Source organism: Desmodus rotundus, chromosome 4, assembly GCF_022682495.2.
Source record: "Desmodus rotundus isolate HL8 chromosome 4, HLdesRot8A.1, whole genome shotgun sequence".
NCBI classification, from domain to species: domain Eukaryota; kingdom Metazoa; phylum Chordata; class Mammalia; order Chiroptera; family Phyllostomidae; genus Desmodus; species Desmodus rotundus.
Window position 1 is genome coordinate 10,120,056 of NC_071390.1, and position 26,654 is coordinate 10,146,709.

General features: G+C 46.4%; 2 protein-coding genes across 4 annotated transcripts in view; one reads left to right on the top strand and one right to left on the bottom strand.

The window, feature by feature from the left end:
- Positions 1-100: 100 nt before the first annotated feature.
- ENO4 (enolase 4) lies at positions 101-25,997 on the bottom strand. 2 transcript variants are annotated; one of them, XM_024555795.4, is made up of 14 exons: positions 25,771-25,995; positions 21,465-21,593; positions 20,527-20,717; positions 18,897-19,066; positions 16,856-17,025; positions 16,637-16,768; positions 15,317-15,370; positions 11,732-11,788; positions 10,093-10,260; positions 8,902-9,027; positions 7,398-7,593; positions 5,724-5,791; positions 5,107-5,224; positions 101-3,155 (listed from the first exon to the last, which is right to left on the bottom strand). In XM_024555795.4, the coding sequence occupies exons 1-14, from the start codon at positions 25,933-25,935 to the stop codon at positions 3,025-3,027; spliced, it is 1,875 nt and encodes a 624-aa protein (XP_024411563.2). In that variant the 5' UTR covers positions 25,936-25,995; the 3' UTR covers positions 101-3,024. The 2 variants fall into 2 exon arrangements, with proteins under 2 accessions (XP_024411563.2, XP_053779398.1); XM_053923423.2 differs by lacking the exon at positions 101-3,155 and having other exon boundaries at positions 4,628-5,224; positions 10,093-10,257; positions 25,771-25,997.
- HSPA12A (heat shock protein family A (Hsp70) member 12A) overlaps positions 25,813-26,654 on the top strand; it is a 137,822-nt gene continuing 136,980 nt past the window's right edge. For both annotated transcript variants that reach the window (XM_045191342.2, XM_053923422.1), the window contains exon 1: positions 25,813-25,936. In XM_045191342.2, coding sequence (XP_045047277.1) covers positions 25,934-25,936 — 3 coding nt within the window. In that variant the 5' untranslated portion in view covers positions 25,813-25,933. The remainder of the gene's footprint in view (positions 25,937-26,654) is intronic.

Sequence of the window (26,654 nt, forward strand, 5' to 3'; positions counted from 1 at the left end):
CTTTAGTGACTTTTCTTTATTGTCGTTCAAGTTCAGTTGTCTCCATTTTCCCCCCAACCGATCCCCCCCACCCCACCCATCCCCGCCTCCCACCCTCGATCCTACCGCCTTTGGCTTTGTCCATGTGTCCTTTATACATGTTCCTTGACGACCCAACTTTAGTGACTTTTAATAATCCGCAAAGTGGTTAATTTTCAGGAATTTTACTCCCTGTTTCTTCATGCCGTCCCCTCCCTGTGTCTGTCCTCAGTCCACTGAGATGCATCACACACATTTGGGAACATAAGGACGTGTGCCCTTGGTCCCTGTTTCGTCACACACTGGAGAGACGGGTGCTGCTGTACCTTCGCATCCAGGCCGAGAAGTGAGCCCCGCGGGGAGGCACGTTAGCGAGGCCCGGCCGCGGTTAGTAGCCAGAGTGTTCTTCTCCGAGCTGCTTGCTTTCTTCCACCACGGCCACATCATGGAAAACTAATCTGATCCCAAGGTGTCTGATGGAGGACTCCACTCGCCTTTTTCTGCCTACAGTTTTCCCCTTTCACATCGGTTTTTGGGAAGTTTTGCCACTGCTGGGGTACCTTAGTCAACAAGCAGGCTGGGACGGGGAGACCTGGGAAGACTAGTGCTTTTATCTTCCAGGTACGTTCTAAGCTCTTGGTGTAAAATTGTAGACCCCCTACTTACACTATTTTCAAGTTGGAAGGACTACCATCTTTATAGTCTTGTTCTCTCTAAAAATATTGTTTACTCTCCCTTCTGTTTTAGACATGTGAATTCTGTTGCATCTGCTGCAGAGTTGTGTGACTCACATCGATGCATTTTTATCACCAGAGTGAGGCAAAGGGAGAGCTGTGTTCTTGCCATTATAGGAAAAGACAATGCTTCTGAAAGAACATGAACTTAATGAACACCTAGCACTTCCATGCCCGAGCTAGTCCCCCCCCTCACCCACGCAGCGGCAGCAGTCCTGTGGGGACCAGGGTGGGCGGGGTCCCCCGGGGCTCTCACCGCCCCACCTTGTTTGGTCTGGGTAAAAGGGTGAGCGCTCTGTGTCAGGCTGCTCACCAGCGCGTCCTCCTTCCTCCCCTGCTTCGTCAGCAGTGAGACATTGGACATGGAGTGGGACAGGTAGGAATCATTGTTAATTATCTGGATAGTTCAGGTAGCAGAATCTTAAAAACCAAAGTTTGGACAATTTTTCTAAATGCACTCACTGCACACTCTACGTGCCCCTTCACTTTCATCCTGGAACGACTCCCGTTTGTACAGAGTCAGTTGTGAGAGAGGGTGGATGGCTGTCCGTCATCAGCACTGACCTTGGAAGATCACCAAGCAGTCCTTACTCAAGGGCTGTTGTCTCTGAAAACAGGGTATCACTAGGTTCTCTCATCTTGTTTAGAGCTCATATCTTACATGTGATATGTATGTTTTATGTCCATCATGTATTACATAACAGAGAGAGAGAAAACAGAAACAGTACTTTTTATCACTTAAAAATTTTAAATTAAAACGCTACCTGCCCACTGGTGACCCCGCTCCCCGAGTGAGGTACAGGCCAGTAGGCTGTGCTCTGCGTTGAAATTAAAGTGCTGATCTGGTTGAGGGCATGAATTACCTCCTCGGTTAATTTAACTTAGCTACTTACTTAGCTGCTCATTTTTTCCCTCTGGTTTCATTCATTAAGTTGTGATTTGTGTCCCAGCTCCAGGGCGTACGTACTCTCATATGATCTCCCGTGTTTTGTGTGTGCGTGTGCATACATGTACGTCTGCAAAGGCTGTGTGAACACCCAGTCTGCCTCTCCTGCCTGTAAAATGAATTTTCCTTCCAGATGCTCCAAGCATCAGGAGAGACGGCAGCAACCACAAATGACACCGTTCTCCCAACTGGGAGTGAGACCAGCCAGCTCTCCTGCCCCGTGCTCCGAGAGACGCTGCCCCTGAGCCAGTTTTAAGTCACTGCTTTGAGGGTAAGACCTTGGCTCTACCATAAGACCATTAAATTTCCCTGTCAGGGCCCTTCAAAAGGACAGGTCCTCCACGTGTTCGGTAAAAACGTGGAGAATGTATTAAAACTAAACTGAGCCAACTCTCTGATTCTCCCAGTCACTAGATAGCAATTTATATAAGTTTCGGGAAAAGCAAACGATAACTTTGTTTTAACGGAGAATCTGAACACACGGAGCATCTGGGCATTATGTTATCTATAGGCGGGTGACTGCTTTTTCTCCGTTACTGCCCTGCTGTGGCCTCAGGCCGGCTTACACAAGAGGCAGTTCCGTCAACCTGTATGTGGCATTGCCATCAATCACCTGTTAGGGACTGTAATAGAAATAATGGAGCATTTAGTTCCTTTAAGAATATTTATCTGTCCATGCATGTGTTTATTCACTTACACTTACTCTTGTTCCAAAAAGGACTGAAGGAGACTTACAAGGATACAAATAATATAAGAAAAACTAAAAGTGAGAAAGAGGAGGGAATCAGGGCGAAGGGCATCAAGGACAGGAAAGCATGAGGAAGCTGCTTGGCCGCACATAGAACAGTGAGGCCCCCGCACTCCTGCATGAGGTTGGCTACGAAACTGCCTGCGCTTTCTAGCTCAGGTGTAAGATAAACACAGATGTACACCTGTTCCCGGCACAGAGGGCTCCTTGTGTAGAGACTTTTGTTTTCAGAGACGTTTGCATTTGTCAAGTGTGAGGCGTTTGAACTGAGTGTGGCGTTAGCAACAAGAGCACTGGACTCTCTTCCTAGGTAACCCCTTGCCCTGGGGCCCCCTTACGGGGACAGCAGAGCTGGTATGCAAACAGAACCTCCATGGAGAGGCTATGGCTGTAAGGCAGAGTCCACGGGGATAATTGCAGGCAGAAATACCATCTATGTATTTTACCAAATGGGGAAAGGAAAAGAGCACACAAGTCAGCGATATTTGGAGCACAACCAGGGAGAAGAGGGCGTGCTTCAGACCAGTCTGCTAACGGGGCTGCAAAGTGGGGCATGCAAAGCCCTGTGCAGAGGGCGCTCACGCTGTGGCCGATTCCTCTACACCCTCTGTGGGGACGACGGGCTCTGGGGGCTGAGGCAGCTGACCAGCCGCAGTGGCCTTCTTGTCCTCCTCGCTCAAGTGAGAAAAAGTGAGTTCTTTACTGAAACCTATCCAGAACAGTAACAACAGTTTGATGTTATTTGACGTACAGGAGGTCATCCTCAGACCTGTCTGGAGGTGTCACAGCACCATGAGAAAGGGTTCTAGAACCGTTTAAAACCGGGCCGGTTCTGGTTACACACCAAATGTACGGTACTTGTTTTTTCAGTTTGCACTGCACCCTTGTGCAGCCTGCTGGAGCATTTGATGTGCGGTGGACTTTGGGCAGCGGCTTCCCCGAAAAGGCCAAGGGGAAGAAGGTGAATTAGAGGAAAGGCCAGGACTCTGTGTGAATATAAACCGTTGCCTACTAACTCTGCCCAGGTAAATGATGGCCGGCTTAGACCGTCCCAGTCAGGTCCCTGTAGGCAGTGACAGTGTTTTATTAGTGGAGCTTTCGCCAAGCTTTCTACTCAGTCTCTCGGTGGAGAGATTTGTTTTTCCAGTTTTGGGCCCCCTGAGCATTTATTGACCACTGCCCGTGTCAGCTAAGTTCTCATCCATCCGTTCATCCGTCCCAGAATGCTCAGGGGCCTGCAGGGTCACCAGAGCGGGGCTGCTCTCCGGCCACTGGAGTCCTGCTTGATGCCCTGAAGCAGCTGTTTCCCTTGTGTTGAGTCTGGCTGGAAATGTGGTCATTTAAGGGACCTAAGGCTTCCACAAGCCAGTACAGCATGAAAATCATTGGGCGATGTGCAGGAAGAACATAACTCCAAGCCTTGTGTCACACGCCAAACAACGCAAAGTCACTTTTGACTACTATTCCCAATTTAGTGATTTAGTGAGTCTCCCAATTATATCTTTATTTTCTCTGAATCTTGGGGTGTGTTTCAAGATAATTACATATGTCAAACATAACAAATTCTATAGTTACAATTTCTATTGGTTTCTTTATTTTTTCCTCTTTAATGCATATGTTGAGTCGTGAAGTAGGACTGCTTCCTTACGTTCATTGCTGCACTTTACATCCGTGATACATCCATCTCATTTAATAGATTTCAGCATCCAAGAGAATGTCATGTTTTAATTATCAGCACTACTTAAATAACACACACTGTTTTTCAGTATATAAAATCATTTGTTCTATCTTAAAATACAAAATAGGCCCTGGCTGGTGTGGCTGAATGGGTTGAGTGCTGGCCTGCAAACCGAAAGGTCGCCAGTTCGGTTTCTAGTCAGCGCACCTGCCTGGGTTGCTGGCCAGGTCCCCAGTTGGGGGCGTGCGAGAGGCAACTGTTTCTCTCTCACTCACTGATGTTTCTTTTCCTCTCTTTGTCCCTCTCTTCTCCTCTCTCTAAAAATAAAAATCTTATAAAAAATTAAAATACAAAATCATTTTAGAATTATAAAAACAGTAACAATTGATTTAACGTCTCTGCGTGCTACATACCTACTTTTGGCCATCCCCGTCAGTAATAGAAAAAGTGAATTTGCAGGTTTGGGGTGTTTTTCTCCAGTCAGCCAGTACACAAGGTGACTCGACCCATGCAAACTTACAAAGGTTTGAGGTCAGAAGTGTTTGGTTCATTTCTCTTGAGACCATATAGCCTTCCCAAAGTACAATATGGAAATGAACAGGCTGCCTACTTGTCTGAAGTAAAAGGAGATGTTTCCAAGCACCATCAGGAAAAATCTGCCTTTAACTTCCACGGGCTGTGCAGAGAAACCTTAGCTATAATTTGGACCGTAACAAAAGGTAGGCTTGGAGATTCCAATCAATTAGTTCTATTGAAAAGCATCACGCAGCCTGTTTATCAAGAAGAACACCAACAGTTTTAAACATTCAGGTAAATAGATAATCCATTAAGAAAACAATATACATTGTGGCAAATGCCATCCTAGTTTGTCAGCACTTATTTATAGTCTTTAGAGCCCTCCGCCCTCCTGCTGAGGGACTTCTATTCGCCCTCTTCCCATCTTTGTTCGCCTATTCATGGCCAAGCAAGCAGGCGCACGTACCCAGAGTTCCGTTCCGGACAAGTTCCTCCTCTATAGTGAAAACACGATTGTACTTAGTCACCCGCTCGCCACGAGAAAGACCTCCCAACTTGATAAACCGGACACCCAGTCCCACGGCCTGAAGAGAGGAAAACAACGTATCAGAAGAAGAGTCACATTTTGCCAAAAGGACACTGTCGCTGGTGTGCTGTTTTGGTGTTTCTCTTAAATTTAGTGTTTTATCTTTACATAGGTAGAGTGGCCTGCTTAAAGCTGAGGGTGTAGAAGGGTAAGGAGGTAATGTGAGTGTACATCAGACTCTTCCTAGCCACGCGGGCGTGCTGATTTCATCTAAGAACATTCTGGCCTTACTCCCTTCATTTTAGGAGGTGAGGTTGCAGGTGCACACCCCAGGCATTTGAGGGTGCTCCTCATTTTTCCCAGGACTTCAATTTTTCTGGTTTTTAGAAGTTCAAAGGTTAGCTCTTTGCAACACAGAGCTGTCTGGGAGGAAGCAAGTCTATTTCATAAAAGGTTACATAACTTTCTCTGCCAAAGACTGCATTTCTCTGAAATACCAGTTCCTGATGAAAGCAGTGTTTTGACAGTTCTGCAACTGGCCGGACTTCGGCACTCACCAAATCAGCGAGGCTGTCGTCAGAGGACTCTCCTTCCGTGCTTCCGAAGATGGCGACGTGCCTCGTGCCTGCAAGCAGGGAATTCTTTTCAGGTTTGCGTGGTACAGAAACCAGTAGCATGTGTATGAGTCTCTGAGTCAAAATTAAAGATTTCCAGAGATTAAAGCTTTCCCGTGAGGAGTCAATTATTTGACCACCTAGGAATTCTAAGCCAAACATTTGCATTTTTTAGTACCCTGGTTTTATCTGTCTAGCCCTTTCCGGTAGCTGAGATGCTGAATACTATGTGAATGCCACATTTCATCAAATTTAAGATACCATGAATTGTAAGCTTCACCATTATTGCCACCAAAGGGGGAAGATGCTCAGATTAGATCAGCACATTTTTAGGACCACAGCTGTAAGACTCGATTCATTCTCTCCCATGTTCGATGCAGAAAAATGCACCTTTGGGTAGATGCAAGGTGAGTTGCAAGGTGAGTTGCAAGGGCGCCGCGAGGCGAGGTGGTGTCCCTAAGTAATGGGCTTCACAATTCATTGTGTGGCATTTCGCTCAAAGGAACCTGCTGTTCTGAATGTTTACCTATTAGAGGAGCAGTGTTGGAAGTATTTAATCATTTGAGGATTGCAGAACCCCTTGAGATTTACCAGTCTACAAAGAATGTAAGCCAGTGTTCCTCCTCGAGTGCCGGGTGTGTGTGTGTGTGTGTGTCTATGTGTGTATGTGTGTTTGTCAGGAGCTACAGCCTCAACCTGCAGTGAAGGCGACCCGACTGGGGCAGCCTGCAGGCCTGGGGACCACAGGCGTTCACTCCATCCTCTGGCACCAGCCCAGCGCCCTGGCTGCCAGTCCCACTCCTACACCTGCTCCAGGTCTGAGACTAGCCTTCTGTCTGGTTCCTGGTATTAACATTTCTGCACTGTCTGTAAGTGAACAAGGCTCCCATGAACTCATGGAAGCTTACAGTCTGGAGGGAGACAGCAGGCAGTAAATAATTACACAAGTGTGGCCAGTACTGCAGAGAGAAAATATAAGCTGCTATGAGAAAGGTTCAGAGCTACCAGCTAGGGGTAGAGGAAGTCAGGGAAGGCGTGGACAAGGTGGGACAAAAGTTGGTTTACAGTTATTTGCATGGAAAATAATACTAAATAATAATACAAGAATAAACTGTGTTTCATGTACTCCAACTGTAAACCTATTTTTGTCCCACCCACTATATCTGAAGAAGTTTCACTTAAGAAGACCTGAGAGATCAGGAGTCGTTAGCCAAGTAAACAGTACAGGGCAAAACATTCGAGGCTGAAGGATCAGCATGTTGAAAGACCTCAAGGTGGCATCAGGTTTGAAACTTTTGAGGAATTAAAGAGGCAGTGTGGGCAAGTGGGATCGCTGCCGTGTTGTGTGAGGTTGACGGGGCAGTGGCCTTAGCCACACCTTTGTGGCAGCCATCACGAAAAGAGCGGACCTCCCGGACTGGGGCTGACGTTGGAATGTCATAAAGTGAGTAAGCTAGCTTCATTGTCTTCCAGCACCAAATCACAGAGGTGGTGTGTGTGTTTTATTTTCCTTCCAAGGCTTATTCTGTGCTTTTTATTAACTGACATGCTGCATATTTGGGGCTTCTTGTATAACCAAGTTCATTATGAGTCTTTCAGATCTCTACTTTTACTCACTGTTGATGAGATTGGTTATTTCCACCAAGTCCGACATCGTAGTTTGATTTGTGTGTTTTATGATCAGCCCACTGGACTTGGGGATGCTGATGTGCCCATCCTCTAGAAGTTTAGAAATGCTTTTGGAGGCACTTCCTGCAATTATGTAACACCTGGAACCAATAGCATTATAGAGGCCATCCCACTGTTCAGAGTCCTGGGTAAATATTTAAGAATTGATCAATATAATGTCACAAAACAACAGGAATCATATAGCACATAATCAAAGTTATACGCCTTTCTGAGATAACACAAAACAGTTTTCTTTTGCATTTGTAGCTGAATGATGCCTATACCACAGCCACATAAAGTAATAAGCTTCTTAGAACAAAAAACGATGAATTTCAGGTTAAAGATCTAGTGAATAAAATGTTTATACCCATTAGATGCTATTCTCCACATTGACTCTGAAGTTCTTCAGACCCAGGCTTTCCTCGCCCACTCTATTATCCATAATGCTGCTGAAGATCGGCTGGGTGGAACATTGCACTGTTACTTGTGGCAAATAGACAACTAAAAGAAGTAAGCCTCCAAGGGCTCTAGGCCCTCACTCTCAACTCCCTTATTTTTTTACTGGTGAGACCACTGTATGAAATGAAATGCTTCCTATTCAAGAAAAATGACATTCAAAGTCTTCCCAGCCATTCAACAGATTTCAACCAATCTCATTAGAACAGATCGTATGGGTGCACCTTATCACACGCAGAGGGGCTGCCGCCAGAGCCTCGGGACCAGCATTAGAAGGCAGGGCTAGCCAGATTAAAGGACTGAGCTCAGTCTGTGTTCCCCACAAGTGCTGGGAAAGAGCCCAGGCAGTGAAGGGAAAGAGGGACTGAGACTCTGGGGCTCCCAACCAGATCCAGCACTCTCCTTGTCCCCCAAATTCAAATGGTTCTCTCAGAGAGGGTGTCTCTTCAGCGTATCCAATGGTTCTCAAGCTCATAAAATCAAGAATTTAAGTTTTGCCATTCAAGTGGGTTAGGAAGAGAGCTGGCCTTCTGTGGCAAATAAACAACCCTTGTTGGACATCAGTTTGACTAGATTAAAAAAAAAATCTCAAACCTTTTAAAAATACGGCTTTGTTACTTTTCTGCATATGTGGTAACTGGGTTTAGGCTGAAATGCGCTTGGCCTCGCTGAAGTCCTGGCTCCACGAGCACTTGACACATGGCTAACCTGCTGAAGCACCTGCCAGCACAGCGGGCTGGGCTTCCGTCAGTGGAGTTGCTTATAAACATACAGGTCCTCCTGAAACGCTTGGAATAGTTCGCTTCACTCCGCGGACAGGCCCACCCCTAGGTCATTGTGGCTCTGCTATTCATTTGCTTAGTAAGTGCCTTTTCTCAAGTGCTGAAATAAAGCAACTCAGGCCCAGCCCAAATTACAACACGTTTCAAATGACAGATCCGGGAGAATGAGATTTTATTCTGTGTTTTATTATCACATTCAAGGTGAATCCCGTTACCTCTTTCCTGAAGGGATCGATTAAGGCAATAATCGAAGGGAACTTGTTGATCAGATCCACATACAGGTCAACCATCTCTGCGGCATTTTTGTATGTTCCCGTCACCACTTCATACTTTCCTTTATTCTGGTAAGTGTAAGGAGGGCATTAGAGGGTACATGAGGAATTCCTCAATGTTAAAGATGCGATTCAAGACCATTTTCATTCATTTCATACCGAAGATTGTGACCAGCTTGTTTCCAGGCCACATTCACATGGGAAATCCAAGCATTTTACTTTTTTTTTTTTAAGATTTTACAAAGAGGAAGGGAGGGAGAACCATCAACATGTGGTTGTCTTTCACCCCCCCCCCCCCACTGGGGGCCTGGCCCACAACCCAGGCATGTGCCCTGACTGGGAGTCGAACCGGCAACTCTGATTTGCAGCCCAGTACTCAGTCCACTGTGCCACACACCAGCCAGGGCTGCATTTCACTTTTAACATCTGCTACTTGTTAACCTGGGGAAATTCAGTCACCATTCCCTTTTACCCCATAGAGCTTTTCCCACCAACTTCGGATGAAGTTCTCTGCACAAAAAAGTTGAGTACAGAGTAGGAGAGGAATAGTTTCTTCCTTCGGTTATTGAGGTGGAGCCAGATACCTGGCTGCTTAGGTGGATGGGCAATAATGCCAGGTCATAAAACAAAAAATGGCAATGCGAACCTGCCTGCATGCTGGAACCCACCATCTCTCAGCTCACAATGAACAAACAGCTTGTTTCTTCTACAGTGAATACCCTAAAATTTGAAAGCAGGGCTAGGCTTTTGAGATACTAACAATATGAAAGGGAAAGTGGCTTATGGGAAGGCACTCTTTTCTCAGGTGGCATGCAAGTTCTAGGAGTGACAATACTGTCTTGAAAGAATTCTAGTGCCTCCCCCTTTACTTACAAAGTCTGGCCAGCCCCCAAGGCATTGAGTGTAGAAGCAAGCACTCAGTTTCTACAATTGTGCATATAGTTATATTATTCTCTAGGCATTAACTAACTTGGCTTTCTAAACTCCACTTATATTTGGACCCCCCCAAAAATTAACAACAACAAAAAATAGGATCTGTTTGGAAAATGTACAGGCGTGCTCTTCTTCTGAGTTCTAATTTAAAAATAATGGGACTTCAACAACACAAGTCAATGTTCTGGAGTAGAAACTCACATAGTCCATCAGGTCCTGTGCAGCACAGTTGATGGCCAGATGCAGGTTCGTTCCCATTTCCAGCCCCAGGTTCTCGCAGATTCCTTGTATGAGGAGCAGGGGCTGCTCTATGGTGTCAAAAGAGACGGTTAAACAGCCGAGATGGGACATCTTGCCTGTGATCAGCTGCTGCGAGATCAAAGGGAGACAATGAGTGTGAGTACAACGCATTGCTGTTCTTGGAGTTCCCGGGTTCGGTGCATCTGATAACCAGACACAACTCCCCAAGGACTCGTTCCTCTGTCTGGTTCTTCCTTAATCCTGCATCTCGGTCCCACTCAGCTCTGTGTGACCTTTGGCATATGATCGCCCTGCAGTATCTGGGAGTAATTTTCTTACTTTCTTTTTCTTGACAAGGTTTTCAAGCTTGCCCTGGAGAACACCCCTGTCTGTCTTCAGTGTGCTGCTGTTATCTCTTTATTGGCTCTCCCACTGTATGTGGGCCAACCTGAGCCATCACTACCAGGTTGGTGCATCTCCAAGCTGCCCCTGGAAACGCTTGTCCTGCCTGTCTCTAACGCTGTCCTCTTTCTCCAAACCTGCTCTTTCCTGTGTTCCATTTTCCTTTAGCAGAATATAACTGTTAAAACTTTAAAAGGCAATCCTCCTTCAGGAAGTTTTTATTTTGGAAAGGATTGAAGCCTTCAGCTAAAAGGATGCAGCACTGAGGATGGATTTCAGTGGAAGATTTGAGGACTCAAATGACCCCAGGGAAAAGCAGCCATACGCTTCTCTTCCAAGGTCAGCCTGGATGTGCCTTTGCCATGAATTGCCACTATGCAGTTATGACAAGTTGAAGCAACATCAGTAATGCTGAGGGCTTAAGAGAGGTGTGTGTGTGTGTGTGTGTGTGTGTGTGTGTACCAGAGTCAAGAGTAAATGTGAACCTAGATATAAATATCCCCTTTTTACTGGAGATAACACTGGTTGATTATAAGAACCATCCAACATGTCAATGAGAGGAACCTCCCATTCAACAATGGAAGAGTTGGGGAAGTTTCTGTGTTCAGAGCACCCACAGTCACCAAAATGACCTCCCGATCAAGTTCAGCTTGTCTCCCAAGGCTCTTACAGCCAGCGAGGCCAATTGTCACAAGAACTGTGTGCCTGATTCTCCTGGCAAAATCCGAGGTCTGGCAATGTTTCATTGGAAATGGTGCCTCGGTGCCTTTGGGGACCAGATGTAAGGAGTGGCTGTCTTTTTGTGCCTTTTCTTTCTCTCTTTGGCAGAGTAAAATTAAAATCGGAAACATCCTCAATGCCTTTCACCTAGTTAGCAGAGAGATTCAACTTCCCTAACACGTTACCAAAGGGTTTCAAATGCAATCTCATTACTCGTGAATGCTTCCCCAAGCCCTCTGAGTTTGCAGTTGGCCAGGCAACTACAGGCAGAGATGGCCTGGTAGCCTGTTGGCAGACAGGCGGGGGCTCAGGGCTATTCCAGCTCTCGAGCTGCCTGGTTTAGTGCTCTGGGAGCAGAATCTCCACTCGCGGTAGCCCTGGTCCTGGAACGAAATGACTACAGGAGAGACAAAGGGGCAACGAATATACAAATGAACTGTGTCATATACAAGCGTGGTAAACAAATACATATACTTACTTGACCTCTTTTGCCTCCATTTTGCCCTTTCTTCAGCTCTGCTTTTTGAGGAGGCGGCTGTGGGACAGAAGATAGAGACACTTGGAATTTTCATACATGTCTGTGAGCAGTAAGCAAAGCTCAGGTCCCCAGCCTGTCCACTGCTCTGGTGCCTAGCCGGTCTCTCTCTCTCTCTCTCACACACACACACACACACACACATATGCACACCGTGCCGGCCACTCCCTACTTTTATAAACCCTGAACCCTTTCTCAAATTCAGGCACCTGTTCCTGTTAGTTCACCCTTTCCTTCTGCCTTCAATCAAATATATATGGAATACGTATACACATGTTCACGCATTTCTAGTCACATAAACAAAGTAGTATTCACTCATACAGAGTCCCCTCCTCGCCCTTAAGGGATAACAATACTGTGAGATTTGCTTTCAGAGGCTCAACCCATTGTTTCGGACATTCTCAGGGTACGGACACTTTCACCAGCAGGATGGATTTGACTTTTGGAAACAGCCCAAAGGTCATTACATCTGGTGAGTCTGGTGAGTGTCACTTGAGATTAAAAGTGAAGATATTTCCCAAGGAGATGTTCCCACAATTTGGGGGTATTGATAAGGATGCATTTTTATGCCCAGCACTGACTGGCTCTATAAGCTGGGTCATGTTTGCCAGGAATCAGCATGGTCCATGCTTAAGTATGTGGAAATACAGTTATCCTGCCCTTTCCACTGTGGAGTCAGGTGAGCTGCCTATCCCCAGGTCAAAATGACATAGGGGCACCTCTGCGTGCCGGGCAGGAGGGATTCCATGGTGAACAAGGCAGACACCACCTCAGGGAGCTGCGGTCTAGGGAGGCAGCTGTGGTGCTATACGGGTCACGAGCAGGGAAGATGAGGTGGGAAGGGGAGTGCAGAGCACGGCAACATCAGTGTACACGAGTCACGGAAGGGGGCTCTGGGAGAAGCTGATACTTGGGGTGCACATGGGAGCGCTGAACTCTTGGGGTAAAGAGAAGCGTGTGTGGGGCCCAGAGTCAAGGAAGTGTGGCCTTAGAGGCTTGAGAGCCACAGCAATAGCCTTCAGGCAGGGCTTCTTCGGGCTGGTGACCCTTTGCTCTGGGGGCTCGCCTAGTGCACTGCCCATGTTTAGCAGCATTCTCGGGCTCGGCTTCCAAGGTGCCAGGAGAGCCCTCGCTGCAGGCTGGGACAACGCCAAATGTCTCCAGGCATTGTCAAATGTCCCTCCAGCAAAGTCACTCCCCGCTGAGAACCACTGCCTTACAAGAACACACGAATGCATTTTCCTCTGTCAAAATTTACAAAGAAAAAAGTCCCCGTGGCTCCATAACATATAGTTAAGAGTTGGGCAGCAGGATAGAGGAAAATATGTAAAACAGAACTGAAGCCTTTATTATGCAGTACAAAGAATTCCTAGATGTCAGTAAAAGATGAACCTTCAATAAAAAGGGCCAAGAAAGCAATTTGCAGTGATTTGTGCCAAATTTTTATATTACTTTACATACAAAAACACTATATATGCGGGGGGACTAAAAAACCTTGGAATTTATTTATAAAAATTGTGTGTTCTTACGTGTTTAAACTTCAGTCACCTTCAAAGTACTCTCCATTTGAAGTGATACACCTATCGAGACTTTTTTCTACTGCTCAGAACAGTTTTTGAACTCATCGATTTTGAGTGCTTCTGCCATTTTTTGTTTCATCTCTTTCACATCAGCAGAGTGATCCCCTTGGAGGACTTTTTTCACCAGGGGAAACAAGTCCCTCAGGGGAGATCAGGTGAATAGGGAGGGAGGGGTATGAGAGTCATACCGTTTTTTGGTCAAAAACTGCTGAGCGCTCAGTGCAGTGTGGGAAGGTGTGCTCATAAATCACCCATCATGAAATGGGCAAACGCGTTGAGTCTTCAAAAAAAATAAGTTCACTGAAGCTGAATGCAGCCTCTCACAACAACGCCAGCTGGTACACTGATCTAGATGGGTTCCTGGAACACTCACCTAGCCAGGGAAGCCTGTACTACAAGGGGTTCATTCTTCAGAAGATAATCCCGGGTTTTTGGGGTCCTCCCTCATATATTTGTGTGTGCATCTGTCTGTCTGTGTGTATCAATACAAAAGAAAAAGAAGAAAAAGGCTGTAAGGCCATGCCCTGAATTTTTAAGGTGCTCACCTCTAGTAAAGGGACTGGGGGGCTGAGGGTGGTAGCTGGTAGGGAGTGGGGACCTGATGGCAGGGGTGGCTAGCTCTACTAGCATTTGAATTTTCACAAGAACATTCATGAGCTACTTGTATAACCAAAAAGCAATAAAATATGTGAAAGTCAGGATGATGGCAGAAAGCTCAAATATCCTGAATTTCCTGATATTCAAAGCAGGGCTTCCTCCACCCACTCTGATAACGTCCACTGTTATGTCCTGCTCACCCTTGTGCCAGCTCCTACTCTGAGCACATTGCTTGTATTCAACTCACTCACCACTCGTAACCTCCCTGCGAGATGGGGGTTTGTCATACGCATTTTATACACGAGGACCCCGAGGCACAGAGATTCTGCAATTGGCCTAGGGTCACACAGCTGATGAGGGGCAAAGCAGAGTGTGAGGTCAGGATTAACTTGTCCAAATCTAAATCTGCAGGCTGGTCACCAATAAAGAAGTTGGCCTCTTGAAAAGTGCCACAGAGACTGGCTCCAGGCTGGTGCTTGGAGCAAGTCTGACCAACCGTGTGGCTTGCCTCCCCCATCCTACAGGGGAGGGGCTGGTGCTTGCAAAAGCCTCACACTAAGTGAATTTTGGGATCCTGGGTTAGATCCTGGAACGGGGAGAGGACATCAGTGGGAAAACCAGTGAAGTTTGAATATGGTCTAGAGTTTAGTTAATAGTAACGTACATTTTGGTTTCTTGGTTTTGACAAACATACTATGGTAATGTGTCAGGGTAACATTGGGGGAAACTGGGTGGAGGGGTATTTGGGAACTCTGTACTAATCTCTGCAAATTTACACACACACACACATACACACACACACATAATTTTTTTTTTTCTTTAAGCACCAGAGACAAGGATTGGGTCCCTGGCCTGGCCTCAGCCCTGCTACGTCATTGTGCACTGCCTCAGTTAGAATACTGTAGGACAGCTGGCGACTCATACAGCTGCCTGTCCTCCTGCCTCTGTGACTTCCCCCTCACGGGCTGCTTGGCCAAGGGTACCTGTTTGCCCAACACCGGAATTCTAAGCAGACACAAGAGTCTGTGCCTTACCCATTATACCAAACTGCCTCTCACATTTTAGGGTCTGAATCTTTTCTTTCTCTATGAATCCTAAGGGATGACCTTTACATAGAGCCGGCCTATGCAAAGAAATCAAAATGAGATCATTAAGTACCATTGTAAGCTGGATCCATAGCCAATGAGGGCTCATATGGGAATAAGTTTGGCTCATATGGGAAGCCCAAAGCAAATCAACACAATTTCCACATCAATAACACTATTGATTTAATTCCATAACCAAGCATAATTTGAGTACTAGAAGTTATATAAGCGTCAGCCACCAGATACCATCGATTCTCTTTACATACCGTTTCGATTGTTTTGTTAATTTGTTTCTGGATTTCCATAATCATCTCCACACCCTGTAGGGAAAATAAACACGATCTTCCACAACTGCAGTCTAGAAGTTTAAATATAAAAACTATACCACATATGACTATTTCTAACTCAGAATATTTGTAAGGTCCCTGACAAGGTCTACAAAATCAGAAGATTAAATGCTAATCTTTAGCCCTCAGTTTGCATTTGGTCAAACATGACCAAGAGGCGCTTCCACCTCAGTAATTCTCTTCATTGTTCAGAACTGACTGGTTCAGTTGGTTGGATCAAGTTAACTTCATTCTATTTCATGGTCTCTTGACGGACCTTCTTGCAGTAGATGTCGCAGGTCACAAAGGGATTCTGCGTGATCGTGTTTGACTTGGTATAAACCCACTGTCACTAGAAAAGTAGGAAAGTGTGTCCTGATGATGGTGGCATCTGCATGAGTAGACAGATAAAGAATGGCGTGCCCAGTGCTCTGGTACCCACATACGGATCTTCACTATGGGAAAGATCCTGGCGCCAGGATCTGAACTTGACCTGACAGATATAAATCCTGGTCCTCTACAATTGATAGACTGGGAGGTAATGGTTATTCTTTTCGGAAAAGAATTCTTTATCACAAACCATCTTGAGATGTAATAGTCATGGTTTGCCCTGTATCACTCAGTGTAGTACGAGAGGGGATGGAGCTCCCTGTACTTTCTCTGAAAACACCCCCTATAGAACAGGAACATCGAGTCCTCCCTAATGCTCAACTAAGGAGTCAGCGAAGTATAATTCAGGACACAAAGCCCGATGTAGACCCTAGCACACCACTAAGTAGTAAGAATGCCACTTAGGCTTCCTTCATTCCATACGCCATCAACATGCACGAGACCTCTCTCTCGTGCCGTCTTTAGGCCCTGCAGCTGTAACCTAACAGAGCGGGCTGCTAGGAGAGTACCAGCTTCCTCTTGCTGCTGCTGTGGCGCACAGACCAGAAAATAAAGATACCTCGACTCTCCCGGTACAACCTTCAGCAGCTCCAAGGCCTACAGAGCTGCTTGCAGGGGGTGTGTCTGTGAACCACCAGCGTGAGTCAGTGCTGGAACGAACCAGAGGTCTAAGGCAGACTAGACGTGTTCCCTTTTGTTTGTGGTCTTGCTTTCCTACCATTTTGCTGATTTCCTAAAATGCATTTTCTCATTCTATATCTAATTCCCTCTCTCTGGGTGTCATAAGCCTTGGGGACCTACACTAAAAACTCATTGATGCTGGAGTAGATATATTTGTTAGAAAAAGCAGTTGGAGAGAACAGAAGGTACTTGTTTAGCTCTTAATCCAGGATGGGGTATACAGATCAGTTCTTTCATTAAATTCAGCTTCCCAGGTGATGACTTCCCACAGCTGACCAGAGATATCATCAGCAGAGGGATGGTCAGCTTGCTTGGCAGTTCCTAAAAGAGGGCACAGGCAAGAGAAATGTGGTTCATTGCTACTGAGATGCTCGTGGGTCCCTGCAGTGGAGCTCAGCGGGCACTAACCTGCTGGTGCTTCAGTAGAGCGATAATGAAGTACAGAGGGTTGTTGCTTAGTGTGGCACTGGTTTTGGCCACCGCTAGTGACACAGCGCCGATGGCCATGCTGCCACACAGTACGGGTTCAGCAGGCTCTCGAGGTATAATAGGCTTCTCTACAAAATAATCCTTTGTACCTGGAGGGGAAAATATGGATTACAGATTGCTTTCTTGGAAGTTTCACTCAAAGAAAACTGTTTTTTAATACTTTACTTACAGATACGAAGGCCCAGCATAGAGGGTGAACACTGAGGTTGAGAAGAATATGTTTTCCACCTCGACCTTCAACAAGTTTTCTGTATGATTTCACTTACCACTCCCCAGTGCTCAAATAATCCATAGGCATGGGTTTTTCCTCTCTAAGAAAGTGTTTTTAGAACACTCGGCATTAACTTCTTCAATCGTATGGGCAGATATTGTTATCCCGCATTCATATATCTAAACTATATATCTAAACTAGGGCTTATAGACATTAAAAGATTGGCCCAATATGTATCAGAAAGTGAATAAAGGGAGGATTGGGGCAGTCTTTGGATTCCGAATCCTTTGTTTTCCTCTATTCCACCAGCGTTCTCGCATACCCAACTTGATGCTGCATGTCTCTTCACGGACCCATCTGACTTTTTCTGGCCGGCCCCCAGCCAATGCCTTTTCTCTTTTAGAAATGTCTTCCACATCCAACCATCCACTCAGAATCCTTCCTCATCTTTCACTCATCTAAATTCTCAGCCACCCAGTGTGACCAGGTGCCACAGAGTCCACCCCCAGCTCTAGTGTCCTTGTCCTCCTCTTCCCCACAGCTGTTGGCCTGAGTCAAGTAGGTAGGATAAGTGGGAAAAGATACAAGCGCCTAGCACATAGTAGGTGTTTAGTAAATTACTATCCCCTCTGTCTTCTTCCCTTCTCTTGTGTTCCAAGTTGTATCAGTCAAAAGCAGCACCCAAATGAATATCCATCGGTGGTCTCAGGCAACTCTCCTCCCCATCCCAGGCCTCAGTATCTAAATCTATGAAATAAGAGACTGTCTCCATGGTCTCTTTGGTCCCTTTTGGATTCTGGTGCTTTCTTACTCAGTGGAACCCACATTTAGTAGGTATTTAGTTGGCACCTGGCATCATGCTGGGCACTGGCAGTGCTAAATTGAACAAGGCATGATTCATGCCCTCAGGGAGCATGTTCTAGTTGGACAGACATACAAAACACTGTCACAACACTAGCAGCAGCTCCGGAATTAACACACTGGAGGGACTGAGGTTAGCGATCTGTTGGAAGGCATGGAGCAAAGGGCCATGATAGGTAACTTCGATTATTTGCTTTAAAACAGCGAAGTGTTCCAAGTAATTTTTTTATTAATATGTTACATAGGACTAAGAAAATACTGGTTATCTTTAAAATACAGAGTGGCTTCTTGATGAACTAGTGGAAATTTTGAGGGACAGTAAAAGGTCCCCCATGCCACCCTCCCCTTCCCCCTTCCCTGTCTCTGGCATTGCCACCGTTGAGTGCGCTTCATTTAGTAGGTGCTCACTTCTGAGTAAGAAATATTTTTATCTTACAAAAACAATGGAGGGTGGGCACTGACAGGTGGGGCTCTGTGGGTTGGGCTCCATCCTGCAAACCAAAAGGTGGCTGGTTCAATTCCTGGCCAGGGTACCCAATGCCTGGGTTGTAGGCCAGGTCCCTCGTTAGAGGTGTGCAAGAGGCAACTGATTGATGTTTCTTTCCCACACTGATGTTTCTCTCCCTTTCTTTCTCCCTCCCTTCCTCTCTCTCCAAAAATAAATAAGTGAAATCTTCAAAAGAAGCGGAGGGTGGGATGAGGCAAAACCCTGACAACCCAACATAGAAGCTTTAAGCAAGGAAGTGGCGTGGAGGAGGGATGGTGCCTGCTGGGAGCCCACCTAGGTCTACTGCAGAGAGATTCTGACTCAGCAAAGCAGTGCAAGCTGCAGCTTTTTTTTCTCACACGTTTGTTACTGAAGGTTTTGCAAGATGATAAGCCACCAACCTTGCTTTTGTCCTTTTTTTTTTGCTGGAGGTGGAGGTGGAGGAGGAGGAGGAGGAGGAGGCGGCGGCGCTGGTATTAAAAGTGAGGGTGTGGGTTCTGTTGAGTCTTCTAGGCTCTTTTCCAGTTCTTTTCTCTCCTTATCTTCTTGTACTTTATTTTCAAAGAATGTCCTTAATGGAAAGAAAATATGGCTGTACATGGCATATTTAGGAATATCACTCATAATTTTGGTCTTGTTTTAGACAATGAAATATAGAGTGCTATGTGAAAGGTGTTTCTTTTTTTTTCTTTTTTGGAGGGTGGGGCTTAAAACGAATAGTTAAAAAAAATTTGGGAAATCTTACTTTGGTACATCTACATAAAATTTCAGCCATTCAGAATAAAAAGAGGGAAAAAGGCTCCATAGGCCAAAAAAAAACCCCACCAAAACCAACAACAACAACAACGAAATAAACCCAAGCCAGCAAAGACTTGGGAATCCAATTTGCCTTAGACTTAGTAATAACTCAGACGTCGGTGGAGCGGTGCTGTTACAGTACTGAGAGAAATGGTTCCTAAATGAGAATTCTATACTCAGCTAGAGTGTTGACCGTGGGAGCAAAGTGCTGACATTTACACACATGTAAGGACTGAAAAACATTGCATCCCTTTCTCATCCTTACTTTTACAGGATGTAATCCAGCAAGTTAAGAAAGGAAGATATGGGATCCAGGCAACAGGAGAACAAGAAAGGGATGTCTTATGGCATCTCGGCACTAGGCCCAGAGAGGACCAGTCCAGAGAGGAGGTTTGGGGAAGGAAAGCTCCAGAGAAAAAGGAATGTATAGAATAGAGAGTATGACAGAGATTGGGGGGATGAGGGGCACGGGGAACTAAGGATAGGATAAGAGCAGAAAAGATATACACACACACAAAAAGGAGTAAGTACAATAGCATTCAGAAGCCAAACTATTCAAAAAAGGTTTGTACAAAGGTCATGTCCAACTCTGAAGCAAACTAAAATACGATGTTATTATACACAATTAAGCCAGTGATGAAACTGAGAGAAAGAGAATCCAGTTGACCTTCATTTGGCCAAGAGGGTTGTGGCCCTGGACCTGCACAAAAGGCAAAGTAATGCTAACCTCTCCTTAGCTGGGCTCTAAACAATAACCGCAAAGCCCCAGCAAACAGGTCCCTGGTTTTCACATTTTAGACCCGACCTATGGGCGAGACGTGGGAGGCCTGGTTGTGTCTGGAGGACAGAAAGTAAGCGTCGCGTGTTCGCTGTGACTGTATGAAAGGCCACGGGATGCTCAACCCGGGGCCTGTGAGGAGGCGGGGAGTGGGAGGGAGCATCGTCTCCATTCTTAATTCTATTCCTGAGAAACTTTTTATTGAATTTAAAGAAAGCTCTATGCATGAAAAGAGGTTGAACGGCCTTATACAGCCTTATACAGTAAAATTTTGATAATGGTTTTCAGAAGAAAAACATTTTATGCTAAATTTTTCTGCTTTAGCATATGCTCCTCGACCGACTAACCGACTGTATCCAAGGATATGCCAGATCTGTTTTACTGGCAGGTGAAATGGAAAGAGAACAGATAGCGATTTATACTGGACACTTAACATTTCGAAGTGGGAGACTCACCTGAGCACCTGGTCCACCTCCGCCTGGCTGGAGGGCGCTAGGCCCTGCAGCTCCTGGGTGAGGGTCTCGTTGATCCACTGCACGGCCGTGCTGACGGCGTCGAGCCGCTCTGCGTCCCCCGCCCCTGCCAGCTCGGGGGAGGCGTTCTCCTGCACTTCGAAGTGAGTTGCCATCACTACAGAACACACGCTCTGAAAATCACACAAATGTGTTCTGCGTTTTCTCTACCTCTCACAGAAAGTGGAGAATCAAATGTATCCAGCTTTTCACGTACATGATATTTTATCACCAATTTCAAAGGGTAAATGAGAATATATAATTTTCCTTGAGGTATTTTTATAGCTATTGAAACACTGTGGAACCCAGCTTCAAGGAACATTTAAAATTATTACCTTGTTAAAGTCCCCTTAGAAAAATCTTACATTGAAGTTCATTTTTATCACTATTTCTCCAATAAATAGCTAAAAGGATACAAACTCACAATTATTTTCCTCCCAGAGACTGTAGCAAAATTATTTCTAACAATAAATACGTAGCGATTAAGATGACTTACTAAAATTAGGAAAATGCATTTTTCTTTATGTAATTCAGTCCATATATCTCAAAATTTATGTGAGTATAGACATAAATATATTGATCTATAAACCTACAGAGATTTATGGGACCCATCACATTAATAATGTCAGGATTTTAAAAGTATTTTGGCCCCATTTCCTTTTTCCTTCTTGGACTGTCTTCAGGTTAGCATGACATGTCTGTACCATATTACACTTAAACATAATAAAGCCATCATGCTTTATGTACATGTCTACCTACCAATTGTACGTGTGTGTCAATCTCACAAACACTGAATTTCAAAACATTCATTTTCCACAGTGAAGACAATAGAGGCAGTGGTACAAGGACAGAGTGAAGAACACCTTTAAGCTGCCTCATACCTTGGGATAATTTTGAATGGTGCAGAATATTTCCACTTGTAGGGTGGGAAGCCCCAGTCCATCCAGCACATTCTTCCCCACCACTTTGCATATGGTTGGAGGCTTTGCAAGTTTAGAAAGGCAGTTTGCCTTCAACACAGAAAAACAAAAAGAATCACAATGAGATATCATTTCACACCGGTGAGAATGGCCATCATAAACAAATCAACAAACAAGGGTTGGAGAGGATGCGGAGAAAAGGGAACCCTAGTACACTGTTGGTGGGAATGCAGACTGGTGCAGCCACTGTGGAAAACAGTGTGGAATTTCCTCAGAAAGCTAAAAATGGAACTGCCTTTTGACCCAGCAATTCCACTGCTGGGATTATATCCTAAGAATCCTGAAACACCAATCCAGAAGAACCTATGCACCCCAATGTTCACAGCAGCACAATTTACAATAGCCAAGTGCTGGAAGCAACCTAGGTGCCCATCAGGAAATGAGTGGATTAAAAAACTATGGTACATTTACACAATGGAATACTACACAGCAGAGAGAAAGAAGGAGCTCCCACCCTTTGTGACAGCATGGATGGAACTGGAGAGCATTATGCTAAGTGAAATAAGCCAGGTGGTGAGGGACAAATACCATATGATCTCACCTTTAACTAGAACCTAATCAACAGAAGAAAAAAGCAAGCAAAATATAACCAGAGACATTGAAATTAACAACAATCTGACAGTAACCAGAGGGGAGGTGGGAAGGGATAATGGGGGCGAGGGGGAAGGGTTTTCAGGAACAACTATAACTGACACATGGACAAAATCAAGGGGGGCGGGGTAGAAGCAGTGGAGGGAGGAGGGTTTGGCTGGGGTGGGTGGGGAGTGGGGGGAGTAAATGCAGACAACTGTAATTGAACAACAACAAAATAATTTTTTTAAAAAAGAGTACCACAACCAATTTATCTTTAAAGGTCATTCACATTTATTCTAGTTTCTACTCACCTTCTCCCCGAGTGTCCTCCTTATGCTAGGATTGGTCTAGCGGCTCTGTGGGATATGCCTGCCCTCACTCACTGAGATTTGGTTGTAGTGTCACATTGAGTCTCTGGTACGTGGGGTGATTTGTCTTTTAAACTCTCAGCAGAAACTCATATGTATTTCTTAATTTCAAGGCCTTGTGTCACTCTTTCGCTGGCCCTAACCCTACCCTTCTGTGCAAAATACCGAAATCAACTGGTCTCTAGAACACTGATTCATTCAAACTTAACCTTAACTGGGCCCGTTTTTATTCCTCCCGGCAAGACATCTGATATTTTGATGGTGAAGAGTTATGCAGAGGCTCTATTGCACTGACCATCAGTTCACGCCTAGAATTATGGGTCCAAAGAGGACTGTGGGTAACCTTAGTAACAGCAGTGTCGCTGATGTGGAGAAGCAGAAGCCATTTGGAAGTGATCCAAGAAAGAGAATGGAGCTGAGGTAGAAAGCCCACCAGAGAGCCTGAACAAAAATGTTTAGGATGGTGTTTCTACTCAGGAGCTAAGAGAGAAGGAAGAAAAAGAGAAGGCCCATCCTCCTCATCCACTCTATCACCAGATGGTATTGGGCCTTTAATAAGCAAACCAGGCTCATGACTCTGCAAACTGGACTGGGCTCGACTGGGCAAATAATTCTTTGACTGGGATCTCCTAGGCAGATTCAGTCATCTGGAGGCTTGACGGGGTCCAGAGTACCCAAGATGGTTTCACTCAGTGTCTCAGCCAGGATGGTGGAACAACAGGATATCCCGGAGGCCCTACAACCGCCATGGTCTCTCTCTGCATGACCTCTCTCCCTCCCACAGAGGAACCGGACGTCCTCGCACACAGCAGCATAACGACTGGATTCTAAGGAGTGTTCCAAGACTACAAGCCTCAATATGCCAGCCCTTAACCAAGCTTCTGCATCGTGCTTGCCAACATGCTGTTGATAAAAGCAAGTCATAAAGCCACGTTCCAAATCAATGTAGAAGGGACTTACATAAATCTGTTCACACTGGTGGTATGGTTCACCGGGGACCATCACTATAACAATCTATTACAGCTACTGAGTGGCAGAGCTAAGCATCAAACCCAGATCTGCCCGATTCCCAGTCCCAAACTCTTTCACTTGTGAGTTTTATAATGAAGGAATAAAGAGTATTCCTATTGGCCACAGCATCTGAATCCTCTAATATGTAAGAGAAGAATAGAAATGGCACTTGAGCTGAACACTGGTGGAGGTGCGGTATTTCAACAGATAGACAATGGGGAGAAGTCCGGTGCAGATACTTCTGGTAGAGGGACTAGAATAAGCAAAGGGGAGGGAGGTGGTAAACCTCAGGCTGTAGGGACAAGTGGGCCTGTATGGAGGAGCAGTGGAGGCAGTGAGGGTGTTACCAGAGGTAGAGGGGAGCAACTATGAATCACACAGGGGAAGGTGTTTGATCTCACTCAGAATGCAATAAGGAGCCAAGTAAGCCAAACAAAGATGGTCGGATGCAGGATTTGGAACACGGCTCTGGCAACACTATGCGGGATGGACTCACGGGGGGGGGGGGGGGGGGGGGGGGGAAGGCTAGGTGAGAATAGGGAAGGCCAAAACTAGGGCAGTGATAAGAAATGAAAAGGAGGTTGCTTTTTTGTGAATCCAAATTCCTAAACACCTTCAAAGTCCACGCCAAAAGTTTCCTAGATACTAAGGCCTACAGGGATCTTTCCCATCCCTGAATCCTTTAATAAGCTTAAGTGATCTGTCCCTCAGGCTAGCACACAACTGTATATCACCTTATCTACTATCCCTTTTTAAATAAATAAATAAATAAATAAATATATCTGTGGCTTTGGTCCCTGACCAAAATATAAACTCTCAAAGGGCTTTACACACGCAAGTCCTGGCTGCCTGATGCACTGCAAAGAGAATTGCACAAAGGAACCAGAGTCCACGTTTCCAGTCTTAGCTTTTGTGCTGAGTAGCTATGAGACAAGGGCTTAGTGTCTTTGTAAAATGAAGAGGTTAGACTGGTTGACTTTCAAGACTGCCTCTCGCAGAAAACAGTGGGAAGAGAGCGGACTTGCATTCACTCTTTCATCCTACAAATAGTTCTGAAGGGTCCACATGTACCACGCACTCTGCTAGGTCCTAGGGACCTGTTTTGATTTCTCACTGTTGTTCACTGTGCCCTTTGGGAAAATCACTTAAGTTCACCGGGCCAGTTTCCTATTTGTAAAATGGGAATCCTAATTTTTACTTCACAGGGGTCCTAAGGATTAACTGAAATAACATGGAGCACATAGCCCAAGGAGTTCAGTAAACACCCCCCTCCATCCCATCCTCAGTGTTGATGTATAGGCCATGACAGAGAAAAATAAACACTCATGAAGCATCCTCCGGGTCAACTGTCTCCACAAGATGTGCTTCTGAACCCTGTAAACACTTTGGGCTTCTTCGCAGCATTTACACACTGTGCTTGGTGGGGTCCGGTTGCCTCACCATAGTGCAATTTCCTACCAGTCCACATTGCCTTCCAGAAGGTAGGTGTTGGCTAGTACCTATGGATCTGGAAGTGAGAAAATGCTTGCCTTTGTGTCAACTGCTCATTGCTTAAGGCTAAGGTTTGTGCCAGAAATCGCACTGGCCACAGAAACGAGGAAGGTGTTATGAAAAGACGCCAGCTCTCCACGGGAGCTCACAATGCATACAGAGAAAATGCTATAGGAACGCAGAAGGATAATTAGCCCAGGGCACAGTGGTCAGGACTCATTTGAACTGCAAGTTTGGGTAAGAGCTGGTCAGGTGGGGACAGGCATCCAGGCAGGGGCAAGACTTGATTTGAGAGACACTTGGAAGCAATGGGAGCGGGCTGGGTATGAGGCCCCGGGGTCGGCCGAGGGCAAGTGCAGCGAATGCCAAGGCGTTCATCCCGTGGTCAAGAGGAGGCTGCTGAAGACTGGTAAACTAAGCTACGCGGTGTTATGGTCTGTGTTTAGCAGAACTGGCAGCCGCGGCAGGCCTTCCCAGAGGTAGCGAGGAAGCGTGCTCGGCCCGAGCCGTCGCCGTAGCTACAAAACCGCCTCGAGCCCACTGTCCCTGAGCTCTTCCCGTCCTCCACTTTCTCGAACTCCCTTGCTCCCAGGTGGCCGCTCTGCTTCCCCACTTCAGGATCATCCCTCTGCAACGCCACAGACTCCCACCCCTGCGGCAGTGACGCGCGTAAGCGACTCTGCGGCGCAGGCGCACGCCGTTGCCGCAGCGCAGGGCGGGGGGAGGGGGTCTGGAGGGAAGAGGGTGCTGTCCCAGGTCCCTACCAGGTGCCCGTAGACGTCGGCAGGCTGGAGGTAGAAGGTGGAGTTGAGCAGCTCTTCCAGCCTGCGTGGAACGTCGTTCTCCCGGTAGTACTCCAGAGCCTGCTGCTTCAGCTTCTGCAGCTCCCTAGCGGTCCCACTGCTGCGGCCGCCGCCTTCTTCCCCCATGGTAGGAGATTTAAGGCTACTGCGGGGGTTAGGCTGGGGGCCTGCCAGCGTCCTTCCCGTCGCTAGGCAACGCAACGAGAGTCCGACCCCAGTTCTCGCGAGGTTTCCAGTCTCGGAACCCTCCCCTCCGGCGGCAGGAGCCGGGAATGGCCCCTCTGCCCTCCTCCCTCATCCTTCTTGAGGGATTTGCCTTTTCTACTAGTGCTGTCCTGGCGTCGTTTTTCACTACCTTTCCTCGATGTTTCCCAGATAGGGAAATAGTTAACGATCTCGGGGAGTGCTTTTTGCAGAAGTGTGGGAAGGTTTGACCCGGCTTTCAACCGGGGTCTCGAGCCTGGGTGGCGCGCTGGTTTCCGTGGCCACCGGCCTGCACCACCCACCCCCTAGTTCCTTGCAGCCCAGACCTCCTCCGGCTGGCGAGGGCGGCCGGTGCCGGCGTGCGCTCCTGGGGAGGGATGTAAGAACTCAGGGTGTGGCCCCTAAGCAATGCAGGTCCCGCGAATTCATTCATTCGGCCGATATTGAAGTAGCTGCCCTGAGCTGAGCATAGTTCTGGCTGGGCGTCTGACGCGCCCTCCCGGGGTGGTTGGTAGGATGAAATCAATGGAAGGAAAAAACTGGGCCGAAAGGCTTTGGGGTGAACCTTAAGGGATGGTTATGGTTCAGACAGGCTTGGAGGAGAGGGTGTTACCGGCAAGCCTTGAGAAGGGGGAATGAAA

What these genes read in the sequence shown, in the direction of transcription:
- ENO4 (XM_024555795.4), bottom strand. Translation starts at nt 25,935, where the DNA reads ATGGGGGAAGAAGGCGGCGGCCGCAGCAGTGGGACCGCTAGGGAGCTG. An exon ending in AAAAAAAGGACAAAAGCAAG is followed by an intron (nt 17,026 to 18,896) that starts GTTGGTGGCTTA and finishes TTTCCCCTCCAG; the next exon opens with GTACAAAGGATTATTTTGTA. An exon ending in TGTCCGGAACGGAACTCTGG is followed by an intron (nt 3,156 to 5,106) that starts GTACGTGCGCCT and finishes TGTTCTGGATAG; the next exon opens with GTTTCAGTAAAGAACTCACT.